Source organism: Mustela erminea, chromosome 20 (genome assembly GCF_009829155.1).
Source record: "Mustela erminea isolate mMusErm1 chromosome 20, mMusErm1.Pri, whole genome shotgun sequence".
NCBI lineage: Eukaryota > Metazoa > Chordata > Mammalia > Carnivora > Mustelidae > Mustela > Mustela erminea.
The window spans coordinates 23,587,650-23,613,737 of NC_045633.1; the positions used below are offsets into that span (position 1 = coordinate 23,587,650).

Genomic DNA, 26,088 nt, shown 5'->3' on the forward strand with positions numbered 1-26,088 from the left:
CTCGACCTCTGCCTCAAACCCCCTCCCTCTCCATGTCCCGAAGCCTGCCCCGACCCCGCCGCCAACAGGGCTCCCCATGCAGTCGCGTGGGGGCCGCCCTGCCTGCGCGTTACAAATGTACAAAAGGCGAACATCTTCCGTATAAATAAGGAAGGGCGCCGGGCTCCCGGGTCCTCAGGCAGCCCCCTGGAGGCTGGGGCCAGGCCGGGCCGCCCCCGGGATGCCTCCCAGCCATACCGCACCATGGGGCCCCATGGAACCTGTCTGGCTGTGACCACCGGCTGCGCTGTGCACCCCCACGCTCCCCGGGAGGCGGCGTGGCCACAGCCCTCCCTGACACGGCGCCCGGCCTGGCGCCCGGCCAGACGCATTCCCCAAGCGCAAGCCCTCGCAGAGCGCATTGGACGGCGGGCGCCCAGCCTGCCCGCTACGAGATCTTGCAGTTGCTCCTGGAGCAGTTCTGGGGCGGGCTCTGGGGCGGGCGGATGGACTTGGACCTCTTGAGGCTGTTGCCCTTGCTGCTGCCCCCCGCCCCGCTGGCCAGCGAGTAGGAACGGCCGTGCATCATGACGGCATTCATGCCATTGGCCATGGAGAAGGACTTGAGGTGGCTCTTGATGGTGACCGGCAGCGGGAGCTTGTCGATGAGGTGCACGGGGGTGCAGGACACAATGGCCCGACAGCAGAGGTCCTGCAGGCTGAACACTGAACGCGGGGGTCAGACCGCAGTGGGGAGAAGGGAGGTCAGACGGCAGGGAGCGTGGAGGTATGCCAAGCCCTCGGGGTTCCCTTGCCCTGCACCCTGGACGCCCAGCACGCCACCCCAGTCGCCAGTGCCCTGGCAGGAGACGGAGGCTGCTGACCACCCTGGCCCTTCCGGCAGCTCAGGTGGGACGCGGCTCAGGCTGAGGGACAGGGAAGCACACCGCCACGACCTTTAGGGGTCGGCTCTAGGGGGCAGGCTCCAAAGACACTCTTTTCACTCTGGGACAAGGCCCACGGCCCAGCCTCCCAAGCCCCAGGTGCAGACAGGGCATCCTGCACAGTCCCCTCCTGGAACACCAGGACCCGACACAGAGCTGGCTCAGCCGCCCAGGCACTGGGAGAGCCGCGGAGGAGACCCGGCCTCCCCTGCGACCCAGGAGGCAGGCCCCTGAGTGGGCAGCTGGAGGCCCCGTCTGTTTCCGCGTTCTGGCCCACAGCCCGGACAGCCCCTTACCTCGGTTGGGCCTCCAGATCTTCTCCATGCCGTGCCTCATCAGCACGATGCGGGACAGCTCGGTGAAGGACTCGATGACATTGAAATTGCACAGTGGGCTGACCTCAAAGAAAGTCATGCCATTCTTCTCCGCGTAGGCACGCGCCTGCTCTGTTGGGACTTGCCGCTTGAAGGCCAGGTGCAGCCGGTTCCCAACCAGGATCCGGGGAACCCCAGGCGCATGCTTGGGGGGGACACAGGACTCAGCAGAGGCACGACACAGGACACCCCCTCTTGGCACTGTCTCCCAGGCCCCAAAGTGGGCAGGGCCCTCACTGTCCGTTCTTTGGCCATCCAGTGCTATGGGGACACAGAGCTGGGCCCTCCAGGCTTCCTGCTGGGGAGGGTAGCGTGTATACCTGGGAAGGGCAACCCTGAAGGGCTCTGTGCGGGCTCACACCTACCTCATCGATCTCCTTGATCCACCGGTCTATGCCATCAAAGGACCAGCGGTTGGTGATGTCATACACCAGGAGGATACCCTGCAAGGGAAATGCAGGCGTCAAGAGGCCAGGCGGTGCCTGGATGGAAGAGGTCCTGCTCCGGGCACAGCGTGGCCCGGTGCAGCCAAGCACTGCTCCCTCCCAGCACAGGAGATACTTGGTTCCAGCCACCAGCTTTCAAGCCGACCATGTGGGTCACTTGTGGTAAATCTTGCCGTGAGATCCCCCCACGTTTCCGAGGCACAGCTGGTACCAGCTCTGCACCCTTCTCCTCACTGAGGCCAGGCTGTGGGCACGGACAGCCTGCATGTAGGGCCATGGCAAAGCAGAGCCCCGGGGCTCAGTGCTGCCCCCCCGCCATCTTGGGCACTTGGCTAGGACAAAAGGCATTTTTTCAACTTTTCTGTTCCAAACACACTGTAAGCATCAACCTGTGATCATCATCAACCTCGAGTGGGACAGGCAGTCCACGCAGGTCTACAGGTGCGGCAGGCAGACGGTAGCTGGGTCCCCAACACGTCTTCCCACTGTGTGCCGGCTCTGGCTGGGGACCTGGGCGCTGAGCAGAGGGGGCTCTGTGCTCCAACCCAAGCCTGCGGAGCAGGACACTAGTCGCGGCAGCAGGCCCCCACCAGCCAGGCTGGTGATCTGCTACAGGGGTTGTCCTATCACATCCCTCAGAGGCCCATCAGCTGGAGCTCAGGTCTGGGCTAGTGTGCACCTGCACGGCTCGCCCAGCATCCCTTCCCTAGATGTTTCAGAGACCTATCACAAGCCTCAGAACGGCAACAGCACTGAGCGAGGGCAGCTGCCGGCCCCTGCCTATCTCTGCCCCTGGGGCGCCATGACCAAGCAGGCCCCGGACCCACCCCGTCCCGCCCCAGCATGGCTCTGTTCAGCCTGGGCCCCCATCACACACACAACAGTGCCACTGAGATCAAAGAAACAGAGCACCCTCCACCTCAAATGAGCCTTTCCTCTCAAATCTGTCCTCCCAGTTCTGGAAGACAAGTATAGCTCTGAGGTCTTGTAAGCACAGAGGTCAAAATCCCACTCTCTGGCTGGAAAGCCTCAAGCAGGGCAGCACACAGCCACCTGCCCACCAGGGAGGGACGAATGGGGAGGGACACTCGCTGGGGAGGGAGAGCCTTCAGGGCAGACGGCCACAACTCACATGAAGTCAAGGGCTAAGACACAAATTTTGGGGGCACTGGAGTCAGACTGGACAGGTCCCGAGAGCAGCTGGGTGTGAACCCTGCCGTCTGGGGCGCAGGGAACAAAGTCTCCAGCTTGAGTGCAGTGAGGGCACGCCACTGGCCCTCCAACCTGGAACAGCCCTTCTAGAAATAACCAAGGAGGTTCCCATCAGAACTGTGCCTCCCTGGGCCGCCTGGGTGACTCAGTGGGTTAAAGCCTCTGTCTTTGGCTTGGGTCATGATCCCAGAGTCCCGGGATCAAGCCTGAGTCGGGCTCCCTGGTCAACAGGAGCCTGTCTCTCCCTCTTCCACTCCCCCTGCTTGTGTTCCCTCTCTCGTCGTCTCTCTGTCAAATAAATAAATATTTAAATTTAAAAAAAAAAAAAAAAAAAGGACTGTGCCTCCACGTACGTCCAGGACTGCAAAGGAAGTCAAGCTACGGACACCGCACAGCGATGACCCCCCGCAGACCGAGAGACACCAACACACGACGACGCACGGAGGAAAGCTTCCATGCACAACCACACGCTGGAAGGCCGGGCAGTGTCTCTTCTGGCTCCTGCTCCCCTGTGTGAGGCTGAAAGGTTCCCACAAGCGGAGAGAAGCTCCTCCCTCGGGCCCAGACGTCTGCCATACCCCTCGGCCGCGGGAGAACCCCTGGCTGCCCCTCCCAGCTGGCACCAACCTTCAACAACCACCCCCTTCTGGGGCGGCCCAAGTCTGACAGCTTGGGGTCTGACAGAGGAGATACCCACGCACACCCGTCACTGGGAGGAAGGACACACAGCGGATCACACTGTAGGCAGCAGGGACCAAAAAGGATCATGGATGCGGCAGGGAAGGACAGGTGGGGTCAGGCACAGGCAAGGTTCCCGGTGACCAGGATACCCCGCGGGGTTCCAGTGCTGGCCGTGTGGCCGGAGGGAGGAGGGGAAAGTAAACTGCCACTAGGTTCTGTCCTTGTCATCAATGAAACTCACACGTGCCCAGACTTTCTAAGTGAGCAGGTACCCCAGGACATCAACAGAATTCCTCCCCACCTGTCCAGGAATGACCAGTTCCCGTCTCATTCCTGACACGGACAGGGTCCCAGTGCACCCTGCCCCACCCCCACCCGGCGCCCCTGCCCCGCAGCAGCCAGCACCCCATGCCAGGCTCATGCAGCAGGACCACTGCTGGCGCTCAGGTCATTTCTCCCATGAAAAGAGCCCCCAGGCCCTGGTCGGTAAAATCCCTACAGGTGGGACTGCGGGCCCAAGGGTTGGTGCCCTTATTCTATGCAGGTTATTTCTACTGACTTAGGAGAGCACACACGTGTGTGTCGGGAGGCAGAGGGAGAGAACCTCCAGCAGACTCCCCACTGAGTGTGGAGCCCAATGTGGGGCTCGATCTCATGACCCTGAGCTCTTGACCTGAGCTGAAACCAAGAGTCCAACACAAAACTGACTGAGCCCCCCAGGTACCCCCAGGTCATTCCTTCTGAGCCACAGCCGTCCCTCAGAGGAGGAATGGATTCTGAGTATGAACAGTCTGGTGAGTCTGGACAAATGAACATGCCTGTGCCAGCGGCACCCCGGCCCAGGTGCAGAAGGCATCTCTGGGAACGTAACTGCATGCACGTGTAACACTTTGTCTGGTCCAGCTCCCAGGGAGTGGCCGTGAGGGACAGCCTCTACCTATGGCCCACAAGAAGCACTGACCATGGGAGTAGCTATCAAACAGCATGTGCCAACCTACCTGGGCAGGGACAGGTGGCAAGCCTGTGCCCCCAGCAGCACTCCGTTCACAGTACCTGTGAGCCCTGTACCATTTTCCAAAGAAAAGCCCTTTTCATGGAAATGAACTAAACCTTCTCCAACCAGACCAGTGCCTAGCCGTGCTCAGCCCAAAGCCTCCCTGAAACAGAACCTCCCCCACCCCCAGCTCCCTCCTAGCACTGAGCCCAGGGGACCCCAGTGGGCAGTGCCAGCCTCCCAGGGCCGTGAGTGGCCACCTCAGACCCCAGCAACAGCAAACATGGGCCACGGAAGAAAGCACCCATGGCAAGGGCCCCAAGATAGCCCTGTTGCAGGGCAGGTGACAGCAGCCAGGAGCTGGCCAGGGGCTTCTGGGACAGGGCCCTTGGGGACCTGCAAGGCCTCTCTCTGGTCTTCAGTGAGGGTAGGAGAGTGACAGGAAGCTCAAGGAGAGGCCCCAGCTCTCTTGGTACCGTCCATTGCACACCCAGGTAGGGGCCCCCTGCAGACCCGTGCACCTGTTCACTGCCAGAACTTGGTGGGACGGGAGTACAACAGGTGCTCACGGCCACCACCCACCCCGGGGCCAGAGATCTGCCATGGGCTCCTCCGGCCCCAGAACCATGAGAACCCCTAGAACCAGCAGAGCCAAAGCAGGACCCGGGCTGACGCTCTAGAGAGAACAGATGTGGTAACGCATGATCTGGCAACCGTGCCAGCTGGCTCCTGCTTCCTCCCGCAGCACTCAGAAGTGCGTGTCTGTGGTCAGCCCCAGGCTGACCCTCGGCTGAGGCCAGGGGCACAGTAACACACCTGAGGGGCCAACCCCAGCTCTTCACTTTCCTTCCGATGACAAAAAAGTAATGTGTTTATTGTAGTAAAACCAACAAATATTCAAAAGCGAGAGGAGCACACAGCTGAGCTCCCAGAAGCGGCAGGTGCATGACAAGGACCGCCACCGTTCACGTCTTGTCTCACATGTATAAAATCACAAGTGCTGTCCCCTCCTTAAGGAAGAGGGGCCCAGGCACTGTGCTTCTGTGTGCCTCAGCTCTCCTCACACTCGCCTGAAGGGCTGTGCCTGCTACTTTACCTTAGCCCCGGTGCCACTGGGCACTGACAGGCGCCCCAAGCTCCACCCCTCACCCCGAGGTCCTACTGTGTTCCATCACAGAGAAGCGGCTGCCCCCAGAGGAACCGCCAGTGACACACCTGCCCTGCAGGGCGCCCCCGACACTGGCGGAGGAGACTTTGGACATCACCAAGCCAGCGGTACGGCTCACACTTCTGTGCCAGCTCCCAGGACAGGAGCCTGCAAGCCCAGCCTGGGGCTCTTCCACCCGCTCTGCACGCTGGAGAGACTCCCCCTGGAGAAAGGGATGGGTCGTCTGCTCCTGTCAACACGTACTCAGTCTCAGTCTGACTCTATCACGGACCAAGTGTCCCTCTGGCTTCCCAGGTCCCACAGAGCAAAAAGAGTGGCATGGGCGGGGGGGAGGGGGGCGTGCTGGACATTAATCACTGCTCACAAAGCAAAACAGATCCTCATGGGGCTCCCCTCCAGCCCCAGCCAGAGTGTGTGCGGGGTACCAGGCAGCCCCCTGCAGCCCGCACCCCACACGGCCAGGGGCCCCGGTCTGCTGTGCACAGCAGGTCTGACGTCAGGGGTCTCCTTGGCAATTCCAAACCCTGGGGGGGGGGTGGGTCACGGCCTGCCCTGCGGCACAAACTAGACTGCTCCTGCGTCCACACCACTCAAAAAGGACGCGGCAATGAGTGCCTAGAGATGTGAGCACACCACCACCTTCCTTTCTCCTCCCAGCCTCTAACCACACACATCCAGCCGGCATGCGAGCATGTTGTGGGGAGCCCAGAGGACACAGAAAGGCGGGTGTCCACGCCTGTGCACACTGCCCAGCCAGCCCTGACCCGCTGAGGACCTGCGGTAGCCCCTTCCATGGCGGCTCTAAGACTCAAGCCCTGCCGTCCTCATCCGCCATCCAGGCCGGCCTGCCCTGGAGCCACCTGGCAGCCCCTCCATCGGCATATCCCAGTCCCGGGACGCAGAGAAGTCACCTCTTCTTCCCAGGGAACCAGGAATGTCCGGTATGTCCGAGAGTCTTGGCACCCATTCTCTGGTGCCTCCTGCAGCAGGAGCCACAGGAGCTGATGGCCACACAGGGTACCCAAGCTTAGACTTCCAGTGGGGTCTGACAGCACAGCTGCAGGGGTCACCCCAGGTCACGGCACCACACGGTCACTAGGCTTACCTGTGCGCCCCTCGAGTAGGACCTGAAGATGGTGCAGAACCTGCCTTGGCCGGAAGTGTCCCTGAAACACAGAGGGGTCGGGGGATGCGGCCCGTGGGACCCCAGCATGTCTGGTGTCCCCCCTGCGAGGCACCCGCCCCCCCAGCCCATCCACAGCGCACCGTGGTAGACCTCCGTGGGTCTGTGGGCCTTGGAACCTTGCCCTGTGGGGCTGGGCAACCCTACCCTGTGAGAATTCCCACCTTCCGCTGAGGTTCCGGAAAGCGCTTGCTCTGGAGCCCAGTGAAGGGCAAGGGTCGAGGGCCGTGGTCATGGAGGAGATGACGTTTATGGGCCAGAGTCAGACCATGCAGCCCAGACTCCTGGTTTCTCCTGGTTTTCTTCAGAGTCTGTTCCACGGGGAACCAGGGTCTGTGCAAACGGCTGCTCCCGTCAACAGGACTCCTGACTCGCCCTGGGCATCACGCAGGGACCCTGGGACACTGCGGTCCCTGCCCCGACACCTCACCCCACAGGGCCTGACTCACCAGAGCTCCAGCTTCACCCGCCGTCCGTCCAGCAGGATGGTGGTCGTCTTATAGTCTATTCCTGGAAGGAAGCAGAAGGCAGCTGCAGGCAACGCATGGGGACAGGCTCATGAGATGTCCAGGGCCATGTCCACCTTCCACCCCGACCCTTCCTGTGGCTTCAGCCCAGCAACCCAAGCGGGCCACCCCGATGTGGCCCCAAGAGCCTGTGCTGGGTGCTGACAGACGTGGTGCAGAGGGAGGGAGGCTCATCTCCGTACTGACCTACTTCGTGCGGGTCCTGACACCAACCTCCCAGAGGTTCAGCGTGTTTGGGTTCTTGGGTTCACCACAGCCCCCGGGCCCAGACGACTGGAGCATGCCGGGAGCACGAGGAAGGGCCAAGTAATCTCTAAATGCCATCTCAGGAGCGCTCTCTGCAGAAGCCACACCTGCCCTAGCTCCAGGTTTTATTTTTTTACTCCTTTGCGGGACGAAGTCAGTCCACAAGATGGTAGGAGTAGGGACGCTTTGCTGACGTGCAACATCTTCAAGCGGTCTGTGGGCCACCCAGAGACTTCCCACAAGCTGTGTCTTCCCTCCCCTACTGCTAAGCCTTGGAGATCATCAGCTTCCCGGCTTTTTGTAACACTTGCCCAGGAGGGCTTGAGAATGGGCTTTTGTTTTAGGTTTCTTTTTTATTTTAAGATTTTATGTATTTGAGAGAGTGAGAGTGTCAGCAGAGGGCGGAACAGGCAGAGGGAGACAGAATCCCCAGCAGGCTCTGCCTTGACGAGGAGCCCAACGCGGGGCTCTATCTCATGACCCTGAGATCAGAACCTGAGCCGGAACCAAGAGTCAGACACTCACCTGATGGGGCCATCCAGGTACCCGTGGTTTTTTGTGTGTTTCTTAAAAACCGTTACGTATATCTGCATGTATTTGAGAGCCGGAGCACACTCAGGGGCAGCAGCGCAGGGAGAGGGAGATGCAGACGCCTGCCGAGCAGAGAGCCTGCCGCAGGACTCCGTCCCACAGTCAGCCCTGAGATCCACAGTCACGCACTCCCCTGACCGAACCAGCCAGGCGCCCCCGAAATGGGCATTTTCATGCAGGTGTCGTTCACACACGCACCGTGTGCCCCCAGCACCCCCTCGCTGTCCTTCTGCCAACAGCCAGCTGCGCGTGAAAACCAGGCTCCCGTGCATGAGAGGACACGGATGGCGTGAGAACGGAACCAACAGAGCGGGAGAAAACGTATCCGATAAAGGACTGCTATCCGTAACACAGAAAGAAATGCCACAACTCAACAACAAAAACCATCCAATTAAAAAATGGGCAAAAGACCTGAACAGACTTACTCCAAAGAGGATACACACGCGGCCAATTCGCACGTGGAAAGGTGCTCAACCCCACTCCTACTGGGACTGCCACAGTGAGATGCCACCGAGCACCGTTTAGTTATTGTAAGAAAAACAAACAGAAAATCACAGGTGCTGGCAAGGGGGTGGGGAAGGGGGCGGCCAAATGGAAAATGGCCTGGTGGCCCCAGGCTGCTCGGGCACAGAGCTGCAGTTCCACACCCGCACTGCCCGTGGCACCGCTCACAACCACTGAAAGGTGGGAACAGCTCGCGTGTGCATCAGCAGACCAAGGGTCAGTGGGGTCTGTCCGTGCACTGGACTATCAGCCTGAACGGGCGGACCCGCCAGCGCGGGCTCGACAGGGGGTGGGGGCGCCCTCAAGGGCAGCGGTCAGACAAGCCTGTCGCAGGGAGACAAACTTGCTGGGCTTCCCCTTCTCCAGGCCCCTCCCGCAGTCAGATCCCCTCTGCCATGGTCAGCGGAGGTCCCCGGGGCGGGAGTGGGTGGGACGTCAGCGAATCCTAGGCATGAGCTTCGGTTTGGGAAGATGGAAAAGCCCTGTGGATGGTCAGTGGTCGTGGTCCCACAGCAGCAGGAACTCACTGAGCACTATTTGGAGCTGTGCAAAACCCCCAAAGAGGGAAAATCTTCCATGGCCCCACAAGGCCTCCCCTACATTCTGTGGCCATCCTAGACACAAAAACCAGAGGCAAAATCCTGAGCTTCCACCTCACACTTTCCCTAATTACAGATGGCAAGGAGCTCGCCTCGGGGTCTGCAAATTGGACCCCCCTACCCTCGGAGGTGGCAGGGCGCCGTGCCCCCCAGCCCTGCCAGGAGCGGCCCCCACAGAAGGCTGAGCAGCCCGTGCTAGGGGACTGAGGAGAGCGGACAGCAGGGCCCAGCCACAGGCCGAGAGCCCTGACAGGGCGGAGAGCCCCAGGCGGACAGGTTCACGAGGGCACCAAAATGTCAGATACCTTCATGCCCACCCTGCCCCTCCCCAGATCCGCACGAAAAGGTACAGGGCACTTTATAAAGTCTTTGAACACACAGACCAACAGGTCCAAAGAGAGGCCATGCCCTCAGGAAGGACGGGGGCCGACCCAACGTCCCTGCTTCGCCGGTGCCGACGAGTCCCAGTCTCGAGTCTGCTGCTGCAGAACTGCTGTCACATCCCCCCGCCTCACCCCACCGGTCCGTAGCACTGAGCGCCTCTCTGAAAACCTGTGCGGAACACGGACCGCCCGGGGTGGGGTGGGGTGGTAGGCTCACGGGGCTGACCGGGCCTCCCGCGGGCCCGACGCCCAAGCTGATGGCGGCAGCGCACACGCAGGGTGCGGGCCACCCAGGTGACCCAGTCTCAGGTCCCCACACTCTCTGGACAGGAACAGGGCACCTGGAGGCCGGTGAGCCGCCGCGGCAGCCGACCCCAGCCCCGGGCCAGCAGTGGCTCTGCTGATTCCTGAGCCTTCCTCCGCGCCCGCTGTTTCTCCGACAGCTACTGGAGCCCGGCACCAGCCCAGGGTCTGGGGGTCTTCTCCCCGTCGCTTTCAGCGACTCCAGCTCTCCCCTCCACCAGCTCGGCTGATGCGGCACACACCTAGCCAGCAGCTGGTTCTTCCTGCTCGGTGCCTCCCTCCGGGCCCCGGGAGCCAGCCTCGCCTGCCCGGCTCCCCTCCAGGGCTCCTTCCAAGCTGGCTCCCAGAGGCTCTTCGGCCCTTTGAACGCTTCTTCCCAACGACGCCCCGTCCCTAGTTCTTGGACCATGTGTGCCTCTGCCTCCCGGGCAACACTAATGACCCACCATTAAGGTTCTCAGACCGTGGTGGCGCTAGGATGCCCACCACCCCTCAGAGGCCCCCAGGAGCGGCCGCGGTTCTGGTGACTCTGCTCAAAGGGGGCTCACGACGGAGCGGCTGGGCACCTCAGGGTCTGCGGAGACTCGTCGCCTTGGACTGGGGGCTGTCCCTGCAAGAACCAGCTGCTGCCTCTGGGCAGCTCCAGACACGACCTGAGCACCTGCGGCAGGGCCGGCAGGGGCCTCCACCACACCCACTCCTCCCATGGAGCAGACCTCCCGCATCCCCGCTTGGGTGGCTGCGGTCCCAGCAGGGCCGGGGGCACAGGGTTCCTGCCAGCGCCTCCCAGCCAGGCTTCAGGCCTCCGCCTCAGCTTGGCAGCAGCACCGCGTCCCACACAGCCATATTCTCTCTCCGGGGGGAGTCACGAGTTCCTAAGAAGGTCTTTTCCATGGTGTGACCGGATTTCCCAGGGAAGCAGCAATTCCCTGGACAGGAATCCCTGCCTCCCTCCCTCCCAGACACCAGGCGCTGTTTCGGGCAGGCCTGCGGCAACACCCGGACCAAGAGCGACAGGGATCCCTGTGCCCAGGGAGGCACAGGCCTGGGACCGCAGCTGAACGGCCGTGCACATGGCCGCTGTGCCCGACGGAACAGTCTGGAGCCCCGCAGGCAGCTCCGGCACCCGGTGGGTACGGGTACACGCGAGGCACGGGCGGCCCTCACTGCGCCCGGACCCTACCTGTGCCAGGTGCGAGCCTGTCACCCACCTGCCACCACACGCGGTGCGGGCGCCACCACCTCGAGCGTCACGGGTGTCTCGCTGCTTCCGAATTTTACCACGAGTTCTTCATTTTGGTGGAAAAAAAACATCTTCCCCAAGGAACACCTGTACTCGGTACACGTCTGTCGCCTCATCAGCGTCCCTGGCTCCAAGCACAGAGGACTCAGGACACACGTCACACACGTACTGTGCCCTGTAATGTACGCATGTAATGTGTCACATCACAGACACGCGCACACATGCGTGTCAGCTCTGCGTGCAGAGGGGAGGGACAGTGTGCCCTCCATCTCACGGCCTCTCAGGAAAGCACTGGCCCCAGAGGGCCTGACGCGGCTGAGGACAGCACCCGCCGCCGGCACCCTGACGCCACGTCCCCACACCCAGCAGCGCCCCAGGGGCACCACGGAGGCCGCAGGAACAGGCGCTGTGGTCACAGCTGCTGACTGATGCTCTCTGAAGAGACGGGCCAGACGGGAGGCGGAGGATGTAGGACTGGTCCAGAAAAGGTCACTTAAGTTTCAACTTGTCGAAATGCCTGTTTTTGACAGTCAACCTGTTCCCGGTGGTTCGGGGGGTCCAACAAGACGCCCCTCCTGCTCGCAGAGACCCACCTCCCCAGGACCCGTGAGCAGAGCTATGGGCACATGCAGGAGGAAGGGTGGGCACTCCCCTCCGTCTCCCCCGGCCCCTCTGTGGGAGGGAGGCGTCCACGGCCACATGGTCGGCCGGTCAAGGACGACCCGGAGCTGAGCCATGCTGTCCCGTCGGGAGTCCGCAGATGGACAGGCTACGAGTCACACTCCCCACACCGCTCCCTCCTTCACGGCTTTATCAGGGCTCACCCGCCTGTCAGCATGGACTCAGGACCACCGGCCTCCAAGAAAGCCCACAGTTACTGGAAGGACATGCTGCTCGCAGGGAGGACGCACAAAGAGGAGCGTGGCAGCTCCAGCTGTCTGCCCATCGGCCTCACCGGGTGTGTAAATCGAGGCTGTGAGCTCAAGGTTCCACTGCTCAGAGTGCAGACCACTACCACAACCTGGCTGGCCTCTGGGTGCGGGCACTTTCCACACGCCTGTCAGACCCGCCTGAAGGGAGAGAGCAAGGAAGGACGTCACCTGCCCACACAGGACATCCGCCACCACCCCCTTTCTGTGCCAGGCTCGTCTTACGGAAAAAACAGACACTCGCAGTGTAATTACGTAGCTACTTCACAACACGATTAAAGGCCACAGCAGGACTGGTTTTTTTCTTTTTTTTTCTTTTTTTTTTTTTTTTAAAGATTTTATTTATTTATTTGACAGAGAGAGAGATCACAAATAGGCAGAGAGACAGACAGAGAGAGAGATGAGGAGAAGCAGGCTCCCCGCTGAGCAGAGAGCCCAACGCGGGACTCCATCCCAGGCCCCTGGGATCATGACCTGAGCCAAAGGCAGAGGCCCAACCCACTGAGCCACCCAGGCGCCCCAGGACTGGTTTTTTTCTATTTCTATTTTTTTTTTTTAAAGATTTTATTTACGTGATAGAGATCACAAATAGGCAGAGAAGCAGGCAGAGTGAGTGGGGGAAGAAGGCTCCCCGCTGAGCTGAGAGCCAGACTCGGGGCTCGATCCCAGGACCCTGAGATCACGACCTGAGCCGAAGGCAGAGGCTTTAACCCACTGAGCCACCCAGGTGCCTTTTTTTTTTTCTAAAGTAAGTTTTACACCCAGCATGGGGCGTGAGTTCACAAGGATGAGAGCTGCACCTCCACCCACCCACCCACGGAGCCAGCAGGGCACACAGCTCTGCTCCAGTCACGATCTTGGGGTCCAGGGATGGAGCCTCCCTCTTCCTCTGCCCCTCCCCTGCCTCATGCTCTGTCAAATAAATAAAATCTTCTAAAAAGAAAGAAAGAGGTGAGAAAATAAAAAGAAAGAGAGAAACGGCAAGTGCTACCTGGTGTCCTCCTCTGGAACTGGAATGCCGGCTGGTGTTTGAGGGAGAGAAAGCCATTTCCCCACAGGTTCTTCCCACCGCAGAGGCTCCCAACAGGGGAGTAGATCCCCAGTGGGGCTGAGAGTGCCCCGGGAGCGCGGAACCCCAGCTCCCAGCCCTCCCATGAGGCAGGTCACCCACTGAGCTCACAGCAGGCTCCAACAGCGACACATGGGTGGGCGACCCCCAGATTGGCCTCCCAGAAGAACAGCGGGAGCCGGCTGTCTGAGCCAGGCTGCTGTGCGCATCCAACAGGACGTCCAAGCCCAGGGGAGGCAGCCACTGCTTCTCAAATGTTCCTCCCTGGCGGACCGGGGGAGAAGAACAAGCTCTCACTAGTCCCAAAGATAGACAAGTGGGGGAGGAATGCCAGGGTCTTCCAGGAAGCAGAAAAAGCCCCCCGTAACATAGGGGGACAGACACAGCAGTCGTCCCAATGAGCCCGCAACCCGACAGCCCTCCTGCACACACACATGCGGCCTTCAGGCTTCCTCCTCCAAGGGGGAGGCTGCAGCACACACCTATGCCCCGGAAACGCACCTCACGCCACACAGCATGCTTGGGGACATGAAAGGGAACTCCGCATGTCCCCGCTGACGGAGGCAGCCGTGAGCAACGAGGTAGGCACGAGGTCCCGCGTCCCAGCGCTCGTGTCCCTGGGTTCACCGTACAGCCCTCCCCTGGAGGTCGGTGGGAACGAAGACCTGCTCCCTTGGACAGATGTCCCTCTGGGGTCCGTCACGTTGGACTGTCCCCCAGGCAGATTCTCTCCCTTGCTGGCTCTCTGAGGCAAGCCACCCACACAGAGTCTGTGTGCCGGGAAGTGAGCCGGCAGTACTGCCAACAACCCCACAAGCCTGAAAAGGATTCTTTTTTTTTTTTTTTTTTAAGATTTTATTTATTTATTTGACACAGAGAGAGAAAAATCACAGGCAGGCAGACAGCCAGGGAGAGGGGGGCGGGGAAGCAGGCTCCCGATGCGGGGCTCGATCCCAGGACCCTGAGACCATGACCTGAGCTGAAGGCAGAGGCTTAAACCACGGAGCCACCCAGGCGCCCCCTGAAAAGGATTCTTGGGGGCACCTGCGGGATCAACTGGTCAAGTGTCGGATTCTCGATTACGGCTCATGCCATGATCTCAGGGCCGTGGGATCGAGCTCCACGCTCAGGGGGAGTTGGCCTGAGATACTCTCTCCCTCTGACTCTGCCTCCCTGCCCCCCAAAATATGGGCACTCACACTCTCTCTCAAATACAGAAATCTTCCAAAAAAAAAAGCTTGGGTCACCTGGTAGCTCAGTGGGTTAAGTGTCTGCCTGTGGCTCAGGTCGTGATCCCAGGGTCCTGGGACTAAGCCTGCCGCAGGCTCCCTCCTGAGCAGTGAGTCTGCTTCTCCCTCTGCCCCTCCCCTTCCCCCTGTGCACATGCACACTCTCCCTCTTTCTCAAATAAATAAAATCTTTTGGGTTTTCTTCCTTAAAGATCTCATTTATTTATGACAGAGAGAGACAGCAAGAGAGGGAACAGAAGCAGGGGAGCAGGAGAGGAAGTAGCAGGCTCCCCGCCAAGCAGGAAGCCAGACACGGGGCTCGATCCCAGGATGCTGGGACCATGACCTGAGCCAAAGGCAGATGCCCAATGACTGAGCCACCCAGGCATCCCTCAAATAAATAATATAAATAATAAATATAAATAATAATAAATAATATAAATAAATAAATAAAATCTAAAAAAAAAAAAAAGATTCTTTCTGTTCTAGCTGATCTCTGACCGCAGCCCAAGCGAGACCCCTGAGGGCCTGGCTGAGCTGTGATGGGCTTCTGACACACAGAAACTGCTGGGAAGTGGTGCTGCTTTAAGCCCCTCATCTTGCAGTAATTTCTTAGTCGGCTTGGGGCCACTGTGCCAGAGTGCCATCATCTGGGCGGTTGACACAAAACAGAGACGGACTTCTCATGCTCCAGGGCCTGGAAGCTGGAGACAAGGCACCAGGAGAGCCTGCGTCCAGGGAGGGCCCCCATCCTGGGTCACCAACAGCAGGAGGGGCCAGAGCTCTCTGGGTCTCTCTGATGAGGGCACTGATCCCATTCCGGAGGCCCGACCCTCGTGACTCGGTCCCTTCCCAAAGGCCCACCCCTGACCATCACCTGGGGAAGTTAGGTAAGAAGACGGGAACACTGGCGGACAGCAACACTCCATTCAAAACAAGAACAAAGACTGGCGGGGTCTACCAGAAGCGCAAACACGCACTCCTCTGACCAGCCACCCCAAATCTACCCAAACCAGAACAACACAGACAACTTCCCAGGACAGTGTGCTGGGCAGAATAAGGCCCCAAGCCGCCCCTGCAGATGTCCTCCCTCTAATCCCTGGAACGTGTGGCAACGTATCCTGCAAGGGGAAAGGACCTTGCAGGTGTGATTGGGGGATGTGCCTTGAGACGGAAAGGGTCCTGGGTTATCCAGGCGGGCCCGAGGTCATTAGCAGTCCTTAAAGATGGGGACTCTTTGCTAGCTGAGTCAGAGAGGAGGCGGAAGAGGAGAGACTCAAAGCCCAGAAGGGCCTGACCTGGCTTTGAAGACAGAGAAAAGGGAAGGTGAGTGAGGCTTCACTCACCCACCTTCACCCACCATGTGGGTGGGCATGTGGGGCAGCCCTAGTTCACAGCCAGCAGAGACACAGGCGTGGGGATGGACCGCCAAAGCCACGAGCAAGGAAACAAACCTCCCTGAGAGCCTGCAGAAAGGAGCGCCCACCACCAGAGCGTGGGCTGTACAGTGATGTCTTACAGCAGGAACAGGCACGGAGCAGCTGCAGGAGAGCCGTGGGAGGGCATCTGCTGTTAGCAGACGGGGCACAAAGTAAAGCCCGCTCACTGGGGGTGGCAGAGCAACAGACAGTGAGCCCTGGGACCGAACGCTGTCCTAAAGAAACAGCATAAGAGCAAAGGGAACAGAACTCTCTCCCGCTCTGGCCTTGGGAGAGTCCATAAACCATCTGGTGGTGACTACTAAGGCTGGACAGACCCTACAACTCGGCAGCCCCACTCCTCAGGGTGTCCCTGAGAAACGCACACATACAGGCAACAGAAACAAGTATGAGAATTTTCATAGGAACGTTATTCAGAAAAAACCCAAACATGAAAACATCCCAAAAGTCTCTGTGCAGAAGAACAGATAAGGACACTGCAGTCCGCACAGACGGAAGGCGCGCAGCACCGAGGATGCAGTGACAAGCTCGTGGCCACACCGCTGTGTCTCACGGAAAACGGAGTGTGTGTGACTCCACTTCCAGGAACACTGGAGAAACACCAACTAGTCTGGAACAGAATCATGGGCGGCTGCCGGTCTGGGAGCACACAGGCTGGTCTGCAGGGAGCACGGGGCCAGAGGGTGGTGATGCTTTCTCAGGTGTGCATGCCCGTCCAAACTCTCAGAACTGCAAGTGTGAACTGGACCAGGGCTCTGGACACAAATTACACCGCGAGGGCTGACTAAAAATAACCCAAGGCAGGGGCGTCTGCAGGGGTCGGCCATGAAGCACCTGCCTTCAGCTGAGGTCATGATCTCAGGGTCCTGGGATAGAGCCCCGCGTCAGTCTCTGCACTGAGCAGGAAGCCTGCTTCTCCCTTTCCCTCTGCCCCTCCCCCTGCTAGTGCCTTCTCTTTCAAATAATGAATCTTTTTTAAAAAACAAAAAAGGCTGACAACATCACACTCTGGCAGAGACCTAAAGCAAGTGGACCGCACACATGTTGCTGGTGGGCTTCCAGAATGACGGAGGACTGCAGGGCACAGCTGGCCGATTTCCCGCGAACTCCGTGCGCACACACTTGTGAATTAGCAATGGGTTTCATGCCACTAAATCACACGCTTATCAACGGTCAGCACAGTAAACATATTTACCACCAAACTAAACTTTTTAAAGTTTTATTTACTGAAGTCATGTCCGCACCCAATGAGTTTGGGGCACAAACTCATGATCCAGAGATCAAGAGTCACACGTACCTCAGAATGACCCGGCCAGGGGCCCCCACAAAAATAAAAATTTTAAAAAACTGTACAGATTTCAGGCGCCTGGGTGGCTCAGTCATTAAGCATCTGCCTTCGGCTCAGGTCATGATCCTGGGGTCCTGGGATCAAGCCCCGCATCAGGCTCCCTGCTCGGCGGGAAGCCTGCTTCTCCCTCTCCCACTCCCCCTGCGTGTGTTCCCTTGCTCGCTGTGTCTCTCTCTGTCAAATAAATAAAATCGTAAAAACAAAAACAAAACAAAACAAACTGTACAGATTTCTACAAGAACGTTCGTACCAGCATTCTTCACAGTAACCCAAATCAGGGAATGACAAGTGACCAGAACCATGCTGACAGGGGTACAGGAGTGCAAGGGAACGTTTCTCGGGAACAGGACAGACGGCTATGCGTGTGCCCCACGTGAGTGAGTCTCACACCATCCTAGAGTGACACAAACCAACAGCACTCAAGACTCAATTTACAGGAGGTTCGGAGAGGCAACAGCAACCTTACAGGGACCCGAAGCAGGCCGGGGGCTGGGGCTGGGGGCTGGACTTCCAGGAGCCACGAGAGAACTTTCAGGGGGAACTGGAAACAGTCCGTACCCTGATTAAGGCAATGGATATACAGGTACGTGCCTGTTAGAGCTCCCTGAACTCTGTACTCAAGATGGGGCCACTTCACTGCATGTAAATTATATCTCAATAAAACTTATTTTTAAAAAGGAAGCCTGCAGGACATCGACCTGCGCGGAGTTTAGGTTAATAGGTCTTCTGACCATGGGGTTCTGCACAGACGGGAGCTGTTCGCAAACACCTGTCCCCTAGCACGCTGAGAACACAGACATGGTGGGAACTGGGACACGCCACGAGCTCCCGTCTTCCTCCAGGCCTGGGGCTGCCCCCACGGCCCACATACGTCTGTCGCTGGGGAAATGAGGAGGGGGGACTGCCTGATGAAGGACGGAAAAGGAAGCAGAAGTTACCTAATGAATTTCAAAATGCCTTTCTACATACACTCCACACTGGGTTTCAGGAGAAGCTCTAAGGCAGTTTGTGGACGGGTTTCCTAATAAACCAGACCAGACCAGGGCAGGGCAGAAGCCTTCATGAAGAGCAAGCATGCTATGTGAACAAAACTTGGCAAAATTCAGAACACTTAACATTAAAAAACAAACACTCAAAAGTTACCCATAACCCCGAAAGTCAGAGATAGTCACCATTACTGTTTTCGTGTGGCTCCCAGTTCTTTCATTTTACACACACCCGTACATGATGTCGTTAGACTCTGGTGGCTTAACAAGGCATCAGAGCTCTCCTCATGCCCTTGGATACTCACTATTCCCAAACCACCACCTTTAAAGGCTCTATATATGAATATACCATATTTCCTCTCTGGACCCTTGAAGGTTTCAGACTTTTCATTTCTATTCTTATAAAAGAAAAGAAAAGGAAAAAAAAGAAAAAGCACCTTGCTTGTTTTTAGTGGTGTCCCCTGTCCTTCTGCAGGAAAGACAACTACCGACTCTCGAAGGCTCAGGAGAGCACAGCCGACAAACCTGCTGCAGCACTGCCCACTCCGGGCACACTCTCCGTGCCGTGCACCACCAGATTTACTCTGTCACGCACCCCAAGTTCAACATCTTTCCGTCTGCTTTTCATGAGAACCCCCTCTTGGAGGACTCTGTGTGCTCAACTGTCTTCAAATGAGGAAAATCCTCCTAAAAAGGCTACAACCACCAAGGTGTCCTCACTTACCCAGGAATCTGGTCACTGCTGGACCCAAATCAAATCATGGCCAGCCCCACTGACCAAGACAGCTGCGAATCTGACGGTCCCCAGGACCTCTAGCTCCCACGGGATACCCAGCTCAGACCACGCAGCTTCTGCAGCTGACCCGGGACCTGGCACCTGTGCTCAGGGACATACTCCTCCCTGTCCAAGCCGTATCCATAAGAAAACCAGACCCAGCTCCTGACATCTTCCTGCCAACATCAGACCCAGAAATGACCAGACCACCCCATGAGAGGTCCCCATGTCCCTGCAGCAACTCAAGGCCGTGCACAGTGTTTCAAGTCTGAACAACGTCACTTAGCCCATTAGCCATCCTCACAGACCTGCTTACTAGGCACTCACCTGACCTCAGCTGCCCAGGAAGGGGCAGACGGGCAAAGACCCAGGTCGCGACCCCAAAAACTACTAGATGGAGTGCAGGCCCGTCTCGATCACAGCACTGCTGCCCATCCGGGAACCACAGCACTCTGTTCTGCCCCACCCACTCGGCGTCCTAGGCTCACAGACGTGTATATCACCAGCCGGGATCTCTTCCAGGGTCCATGTGGACTCACCTGCCCAGAAATCTGGCAGCTGGTTGTTTGCACTGTGACACTTCTCAAAATCCGTCCAGTCCCTACCTACTCCCAGGGCTCTCTGTTCTCGCTCCGAGATGCCAGCCTCCGACACCCTCCGCACCCCTTCTTAGTGAGACCTCTCTCGACCTTCCCTCCCTCTTCGCCATCCTGCAGCCCTGCCTGTCTGAGCAGTGCCCACCCAACCCGCACAGATCCCAGTGCCCTACGAATTCTAGCCAAAGGGCCAGACCCCTCTGCTCCACAAACACCCAGCACCTTGAAGGGCCAAAGCTCGTCTGGTGTCCTTGGGTCCCTGCCACACCCGCTGCTGCCAGGTTTACCTGGCCACCTCTGCCCCCGTCCCTCCCCCACCCTCCAGAGGACGCATGCCCGGAGTCAACAAGGCACTCGACACTGCAGTCTTGGCATGATATGAGACAGCCGGTCATTCCTGGGCCTACAGGAGCACAACCATGAGAAGCAAACCTCGTTACACCTCATGCTCGCTTGTATTTACTCTCATTCCCAAAGGACTTAAGGGGCCCATGTCCCCGCATCCAAAGGTGACCCCATACACCCAGTCTTCCCAGTCTCCCACTCCCAGTCTCCTTCCCCTACGTGCGCAGGGCACCAAACCCAGCCCCGTGGGCCACCTTGCTCCAAGCCTGGGTGCTGGACACAGACACCTTACCCGACTTTCTCCAAAGGGGAGATGGCAATACCCTGAGCCATGTGGCCTCAGACCCCACGACACCCACACCAGGTGCCGCCCACTGCCTAGGCCTGGCTCCAACTCCATCCTCTGCCTTCTCCTCCTCCTCCTCACTGGCCATGGGCCCCAGACCAGGGACAGGTCAGATACAGCAGGAGGTGAAGTACCTGACGCACCCTGCCCACCTACTTCCTTGGGTCCTTGTTGGGGTCTCCTTCCTGAAACACACTTCTGTTTACTTCATCCAGCGAGCCACACTCTTGTGAATGGGACCGTGACACAGCAAAGCCCTGGCAGAGAGGCCACTTGGCGTGGCCCTGTGCCAGCCACTGAGGCCCCTGTTCTCTGCCCACCCGAGCTTATGGAGACTGCTCAAGCTTCAGACGCTGTAACTGCCTACTCTAGGACAACCTGGGCAGGGCCATGCCTCCTCAACAGCCAACCAGCCTAAGGAGCTTCATCTGAAGCAGGCACAGAAGTCTGCATCTCCCCGCCTGCCTCCTGGTCAGATTGGGGGAGGCCGATCTTTACGCCACACAAGCAGCAGGTGAACACCCTGGCCAACGGGGCACTAGGAATCCAGCCCCCCGCGGACAGGTGTATATGTGGCACTCTGAGGCCTTCGCGAAAATTCTCTGGAAACTCGGGGTTTGCTGCCCGGATCAGCACTGACCCTGGGACCTGTCTGGGCTCTGCTCTGCTGGTCGCGGCCAGGAGGGAGCCAGGGAGGGCTGGAGCAGCTCAGTGGAGGGAGAACAAATGGGCCTCAGTGACTGTCCCAGGCCCCAGAGCAGAGGGAGGAGGCAGCCCCAGAACTGGGGAGGGTCTGTGGTGACAAGTGGGTCACCCCTGCCAATCAACACCAGGTGCCCAGTGGCCAGACTCTGACTGACAGAGTCTCTAGAGAAGCGGCGACCAGGAACTCAGTGACCAGCTGCCAAGGCCAAGGGGAAGGGAGTCCGGCAGCCAGTGTCTGGGGAGACGAGGGGCGTCGGGCCCTATGCCGCCCACAACAGCCGCACTCTCAGCTCGCCCGAGCCTCAGCTCCTCACGTGCCAAACGCGGCACTGACGGTGCCTCCGTCACAGGACGACAGAGAGGACTAGAGGATGGCAAGAGCACCGGGGGAGCCCAGCACTGTGACCCTGCCGGGCTCACATCATACTCTAGGCAAGTATCCCTTTTTGGAACCTAGCATCTGACAGAAGAAAGGCAAATCCCAGTAAATCATCCAGAAAAATGGCCAGAGTCCAAAGACAAGCACCAACCACACATAGAGGAAGCAAAGGGACGACGAAGGGCTGTCCAGTGACCCAGCGACCAACACCAGGTTTCTGTCAACACAGTGACGCCACACACAGGCTGCTCGCTCCTCTGGGACACACACCAGTTATTACCTCCGGGGCACACCTCTCATGCCAACACTGGGGACGAGACAGCAGATGAGATGCCACAGGCATACTGTCCGGAGACCATCCTGACTCAGGAAAACAGCACAGTGGGGAATCTAGAGAGGCAGTCTCTCCTTGGGTTGGCACTGAGGATAGAAACAACTTCCAACTGTCTGGAACCGTCCCATGAAAAACCACGGGGGGACATGGTGACCAACGGCCCAGCCATCGGGTTGCTGAAGTGGGCTGAAGCCACGCTCTGGACTGGTCCCACGCAGGCACGGCAGGCACTGTTTGGTCCTACGAACACCAACAGCCAGCAGGCCCCGACACTCACAGAGACATCACGCTTGCCTGGCTTTGTCCATACCTGTCACAAACACCACACTCCTCCCCCCTTCCCTGCTCCCCGGACGCAGGGCTCAGAGAACACTCAGCAGCTCCCACCCACATGGACCCCAGAGGAGCAGATAGAGAGAAATGGACTCACGTCCACTCTTGACTCTTCTGGGACACAGGCCTATCAACCACGGCTTATTCTCCTCAACATGAAGGTCTGTGGGAACCAAGGTGCTCAGCACATCATTGCCCTAAGTGTTCACTACCCCCAAAAAAGTGGGAACAGGCCTGTGCACCGTAGCAGGACGCTTCCTGGGCTCCTGGGAGTATCCAGGAGTACCCAGCATGCTGCCTTGGGGCCAGCAGAGACACACTGCCCACCACCCCAGGGCGGCTGACCTAGGGACGCCCTCCGGGGTATCAGCTCCTCACAAAGCACGGGCACCTCCTTGCTGCCAGCTTTCACAACCAGGACTCCCCAACACCCCCGCGGAGGGCCCAGGCGGAACCTCCGTGCAAAGTGTCCTGTTGCCTCCCCAGGAGAGCAGGGGCCTCCTCTGAACCACTGCCGTGTATCCCGGAAAGAGAAAACTCAAACCTCCTGAAAGGAAGGCTTCCAGATCTAGAGACCTGTGAACACAGCACAGCGTTACCAGACCCCCAGGGCCTGCTGCAGGCTCCCCCAGGTGTGGGCACACTGTCAAAAGCGGCTGTCACTGCTCCGGTGTTGGCCCGAGGAAAGGCCACTCGATGACTCGTGTGTTTGCAGAGCAGGGAAGACAATGCGTGCTCACGGACCTGTCTGAAGAATGAGCTAGACCAGCCTGGGCCGCAGGTGAGTAAGCAGACCGGCCTGAGGAGAAGACTTCGATTACATGTCCTTCACTAAGTAGGGATTTCCCTGCCACGGGTCATCTGCTCCTGTGAGACCCTGGAGGGCCGGGCAGAAAACATGCCTGGAAACTTGCTGAGGGCTTGTCACAATGAAGACAAAGGAGAACTGCAAGTACATCCTTAGTAAGAGAATCAGAAATGTACAACTCAGGCGATGGGGAATCCTGAGAACCAGCTGCCCCAGAGCTTCCAAAGCCCTCAAGACTATCCCTCAGGAAGCCTCCAGAGGGACAGAAGCAAGTGCTCACACAGCTGCCAGCTTCCCCCGGTACAGAGCCCTGGCCGCTGGGTCAGCGAGCTCAACCCCGACCACACGCAGCCCCCCTCGTGCCGTGCACATCTTAACCTCAAGGAGCCTAAACCCAGGGTGGCACTCTGCCCTTTCTGCTCGATGCCGGGGTGATGACAGGGACCCGTGAGTGCACCTCTACTCACCACCTCTGGCAGATGGCCATCGCACTGGACCAGCTCACTGTGACACTGACAGCTCCGCTGCCTCAGGCAGATCACCATGTTTTCCTCACTACCGGCCCCAGCTCAGTCAACGTGTCACAGGAACTTCAGCAAACATCACCACCCAACAGAGAGCACAGGGGGTGGGCCCCATCTCTCCAGGGGCTCTGTGTTCCTGAGAGATCGCTGCACCCCACTGGACCACCTGATCCTCAGAAGTGTGCAGCAATGTTCCAGGAAACCACCACTGTCCCAGACAAAGTCTGGCCTTCCCAGGCTCCTCCAAAGCCATGCCACCAGCCACCCAGAAAGAGGGCTCCAGGAAGCGATGCCACCACTGGAAAAGCAGCTCAACCACTCACTGTCTGAGGCAGGACAGACACCTCTGACCGTCACTGCCCAGCATCCACTGAGGCGGCAGTAACAGATAAAGGGGCCTGTTGAGGACGCAGCAGAGGCTGTCCCTCCCCTAAAAAATCCTGTGCGCTACCCGCCCCCCCTTCTTGCTGTCTCCTCTAAGGTGGGGCTGAGAGCTCGGGGCTTAGGAGGCGGCCCCAGGCAAATCCAGCACAGCTGCCTATGGCCGAAGCTGCTCCAGCAGGAAGGACGTCTCGCCAGTGCAGGTGATCCAACAACCTGGACCAGCCCTAAAATGAAAGGGTCGGAGAAGCCGGTCCACACAGTCAGCCGCCTATAGGCAACAACTTAGCCAACTGCAGATGCCAGGAGCAGTCAGACAGGACCGACCAGAATCCAAGAAACAAAGTAACAAAGGGTGTGGAGAACAAAGGCCCAAAGAAGTAAAATTAGATGAAGGTCTCTCCAACACTGAGCTCCTGTCATGCTCTCCACAGATTTCCTGGTCCCCCTTGAAGCACCCTCCATGTGGCGGGGGACAGGGCCCCATCACAGAGCAGTACTGACCACACTAATTCCCGCGCGCCTCAGCTGTTATTTTAAGGGAAAGATGTAAAGTGGCGAGCTGAGTGCCGAAACTGCATTAGCTGCGGCTGTAACGATGCCGCGAACGGAGGGGTGGGCGTCTCCATCCACCGAGCCCCGAGTCACGTCCCAGGGGGACAGCCTGGCTCGGAGGAACCCGGTCTGCGCGCAGACACCACGGGGTCACGGGGAAGCCCCGGCCACACCTGGCACACCTGTCCCAGCTTCTCCACTCGGCCTGCCCCAAACGCCGGCCGGCCGGCCGCGCTGGAGCCGCCGCCGCTGGACGCCGGCCCTCGGGGACGTCCTCCCCGGGCTCCCCAACACCCCCACTCTCACGCACCCTCCGGGGCTGGGATGGCGGGTGCCCACGCGGCGCGGCGCTGCTGGACCCCGGAGTCCACTGCGGAGCCGCTCGCCTCGGTAAAGGCCCCCGGCTGACCCGGCCCGGGCACGCGGACTGCGAGCTCGCGGCTCAGCCGCCCCCGCCCCGCCCCGGGCTCCGGCCCCCGCCGGACGACCCCGGCTGGGGGGCACGCGCCCCGCAGATGCGCGCCGGCGGCAGGGAGGGCAGCGACCCCGCGCCGCGGCCTTACCGTTGCTGTAGGCGTACGGGGACTCGGCCGCGCCGTCCTGCAGGCTCTCCAGGATCTCGCCCTTGCCCACGTCGCTGTCGCCCACCAGCAGGAACTTGAGCAGGTAGTCGTAGCTCTTGACCGGGCTGCCCTGCGTCCCCATCCTCTCACGCGCGCGCGGGCCGCGCCCGCATGCCCGCCGCGCCGGCCGCGGGAGCAGGGCGGGGAGGAGGCCTCGGACCGACCTGCGGGGCCGGGGCGCGCGTGAGTGGGGCCGGCCGGCGAGGCCCGGGCTGGCGGCGAGGGCCAGGCCCCGCCCGCGCCGCCCTCCCCGCCGCCGCCCTCCCCGCCGCCGCCGCCGCCGCCGCAGCCACCAGCCTCACCTCAGCACCGCTGCCGCCGCCCCGCCGCTTCCCGCACTGCTCCGCGCAGCCCCGCCGCCCCGCCCCCGGCCCGAGCGCCGCCATTGGCTGCCCCCCGGCCGCGCAGGCCCATTGGTCCGTGCGCACGTCCGTCACGACCGTCCGCCCCCCACCCCGCCGTTTCCCACACTCCACCGTTAAGCCCCCGGTCGCCCCGCCTCCATGCCGTCGCCATTGGTCGCCCGCCGCCGCTTTCCCGTGGCCATTGGCCCGTACGCCCGTCCGTCACGACTGTCCGCCCCCACCACGCCCCACTCAACTTTGGTTGCAGGGGAGATTCTGGCCGCCTCGCCTAGTCGCCGTCGCCATTGGCCACTCGCCTCCGGGCTTCCCGGAGCCGCTGGTCCTCCGGCACGTCCGCCAGCACCTCTGCCATCCCCGGCGCTACCCGCAGGGCACCCGGAGTCACCAGCAACCCTGCCCTCTGCCCCCGGCAACCGCTCGGCCCTTGCCCGCCCCCTTCCCGTAGCCATTGGCCACCACTGCCGATCCTCCCGGAGCCACTGGTCCGCCAGTACGTCGATCATGACCCCTCTAAGCCCGCCCCTCGCCCGGTGCTTCCCGCCCCTCTCCCTACACGCTCACCAATCAGGAGCTTGGGACTTCGGGTTGTTTGCATACGCCCCCTTCCCGCGGACGGGAGCGGGTGGTGCCTGTGTCTCACTA

The 26,088-nt window shown here is 59.8% G+C and overlaps 1 protein-coding gene across 5 annotated transcripts; it reads right to left on the reverse strand.

Moving 5' to 3' along the window:
- Nucleotides 1–314: 314 nt before the first annotated feature.
- On the reverse strand, nucleotides 315–26,088 carry RAB40C (RAB40C, member RAS oncogene family). 5 transcript variants are annotated; one of them, XM_032327187.1, is made up of 7 exons: nucleotides 25,384–25,676; nucleotides 25,022–25,245; nucleotides 7,431–7,491; nucleotides 6,904–6,964; nucleotides 1,663–1,740; nucleotides 1,220–1,442; nucleotides 315–705 (listed from the first exon to the last, which is right to left on the reverse strand). In XM_032327187.1, exons 2-7 carry the CDS (start codon nucleotides 25,161–25,163, stop codon nucleotides 428–430), a joined length of 843 nt encoding a protein of 280 aa, XP_032183078.1. In that variant the 5' UTR covers nucleotides 25,164–25,245; nucleotides 25,384–25,676; the 3' UTR covers nucleotides 315–427. The 5 variants fall into 5 exon arrangements, with proteins under 5 accessions (XP_032183078.1, XP_032183081.1, XP_032183080.1 ...); XM_032327190.1 differs by lacking the exon at nucleotides 25,384–25,676 and adding an exon at nucleotides 8,280–8,407 and having other exon boundaries at nucleotides 25,022–25,109; XM_032327189.1 differs by lacking the exon at nucleotides 25,384–25,676 and adding an exon at nucleotides 17,642–17,785 and having other exon boundaries at nucleotides 25,022–25,106.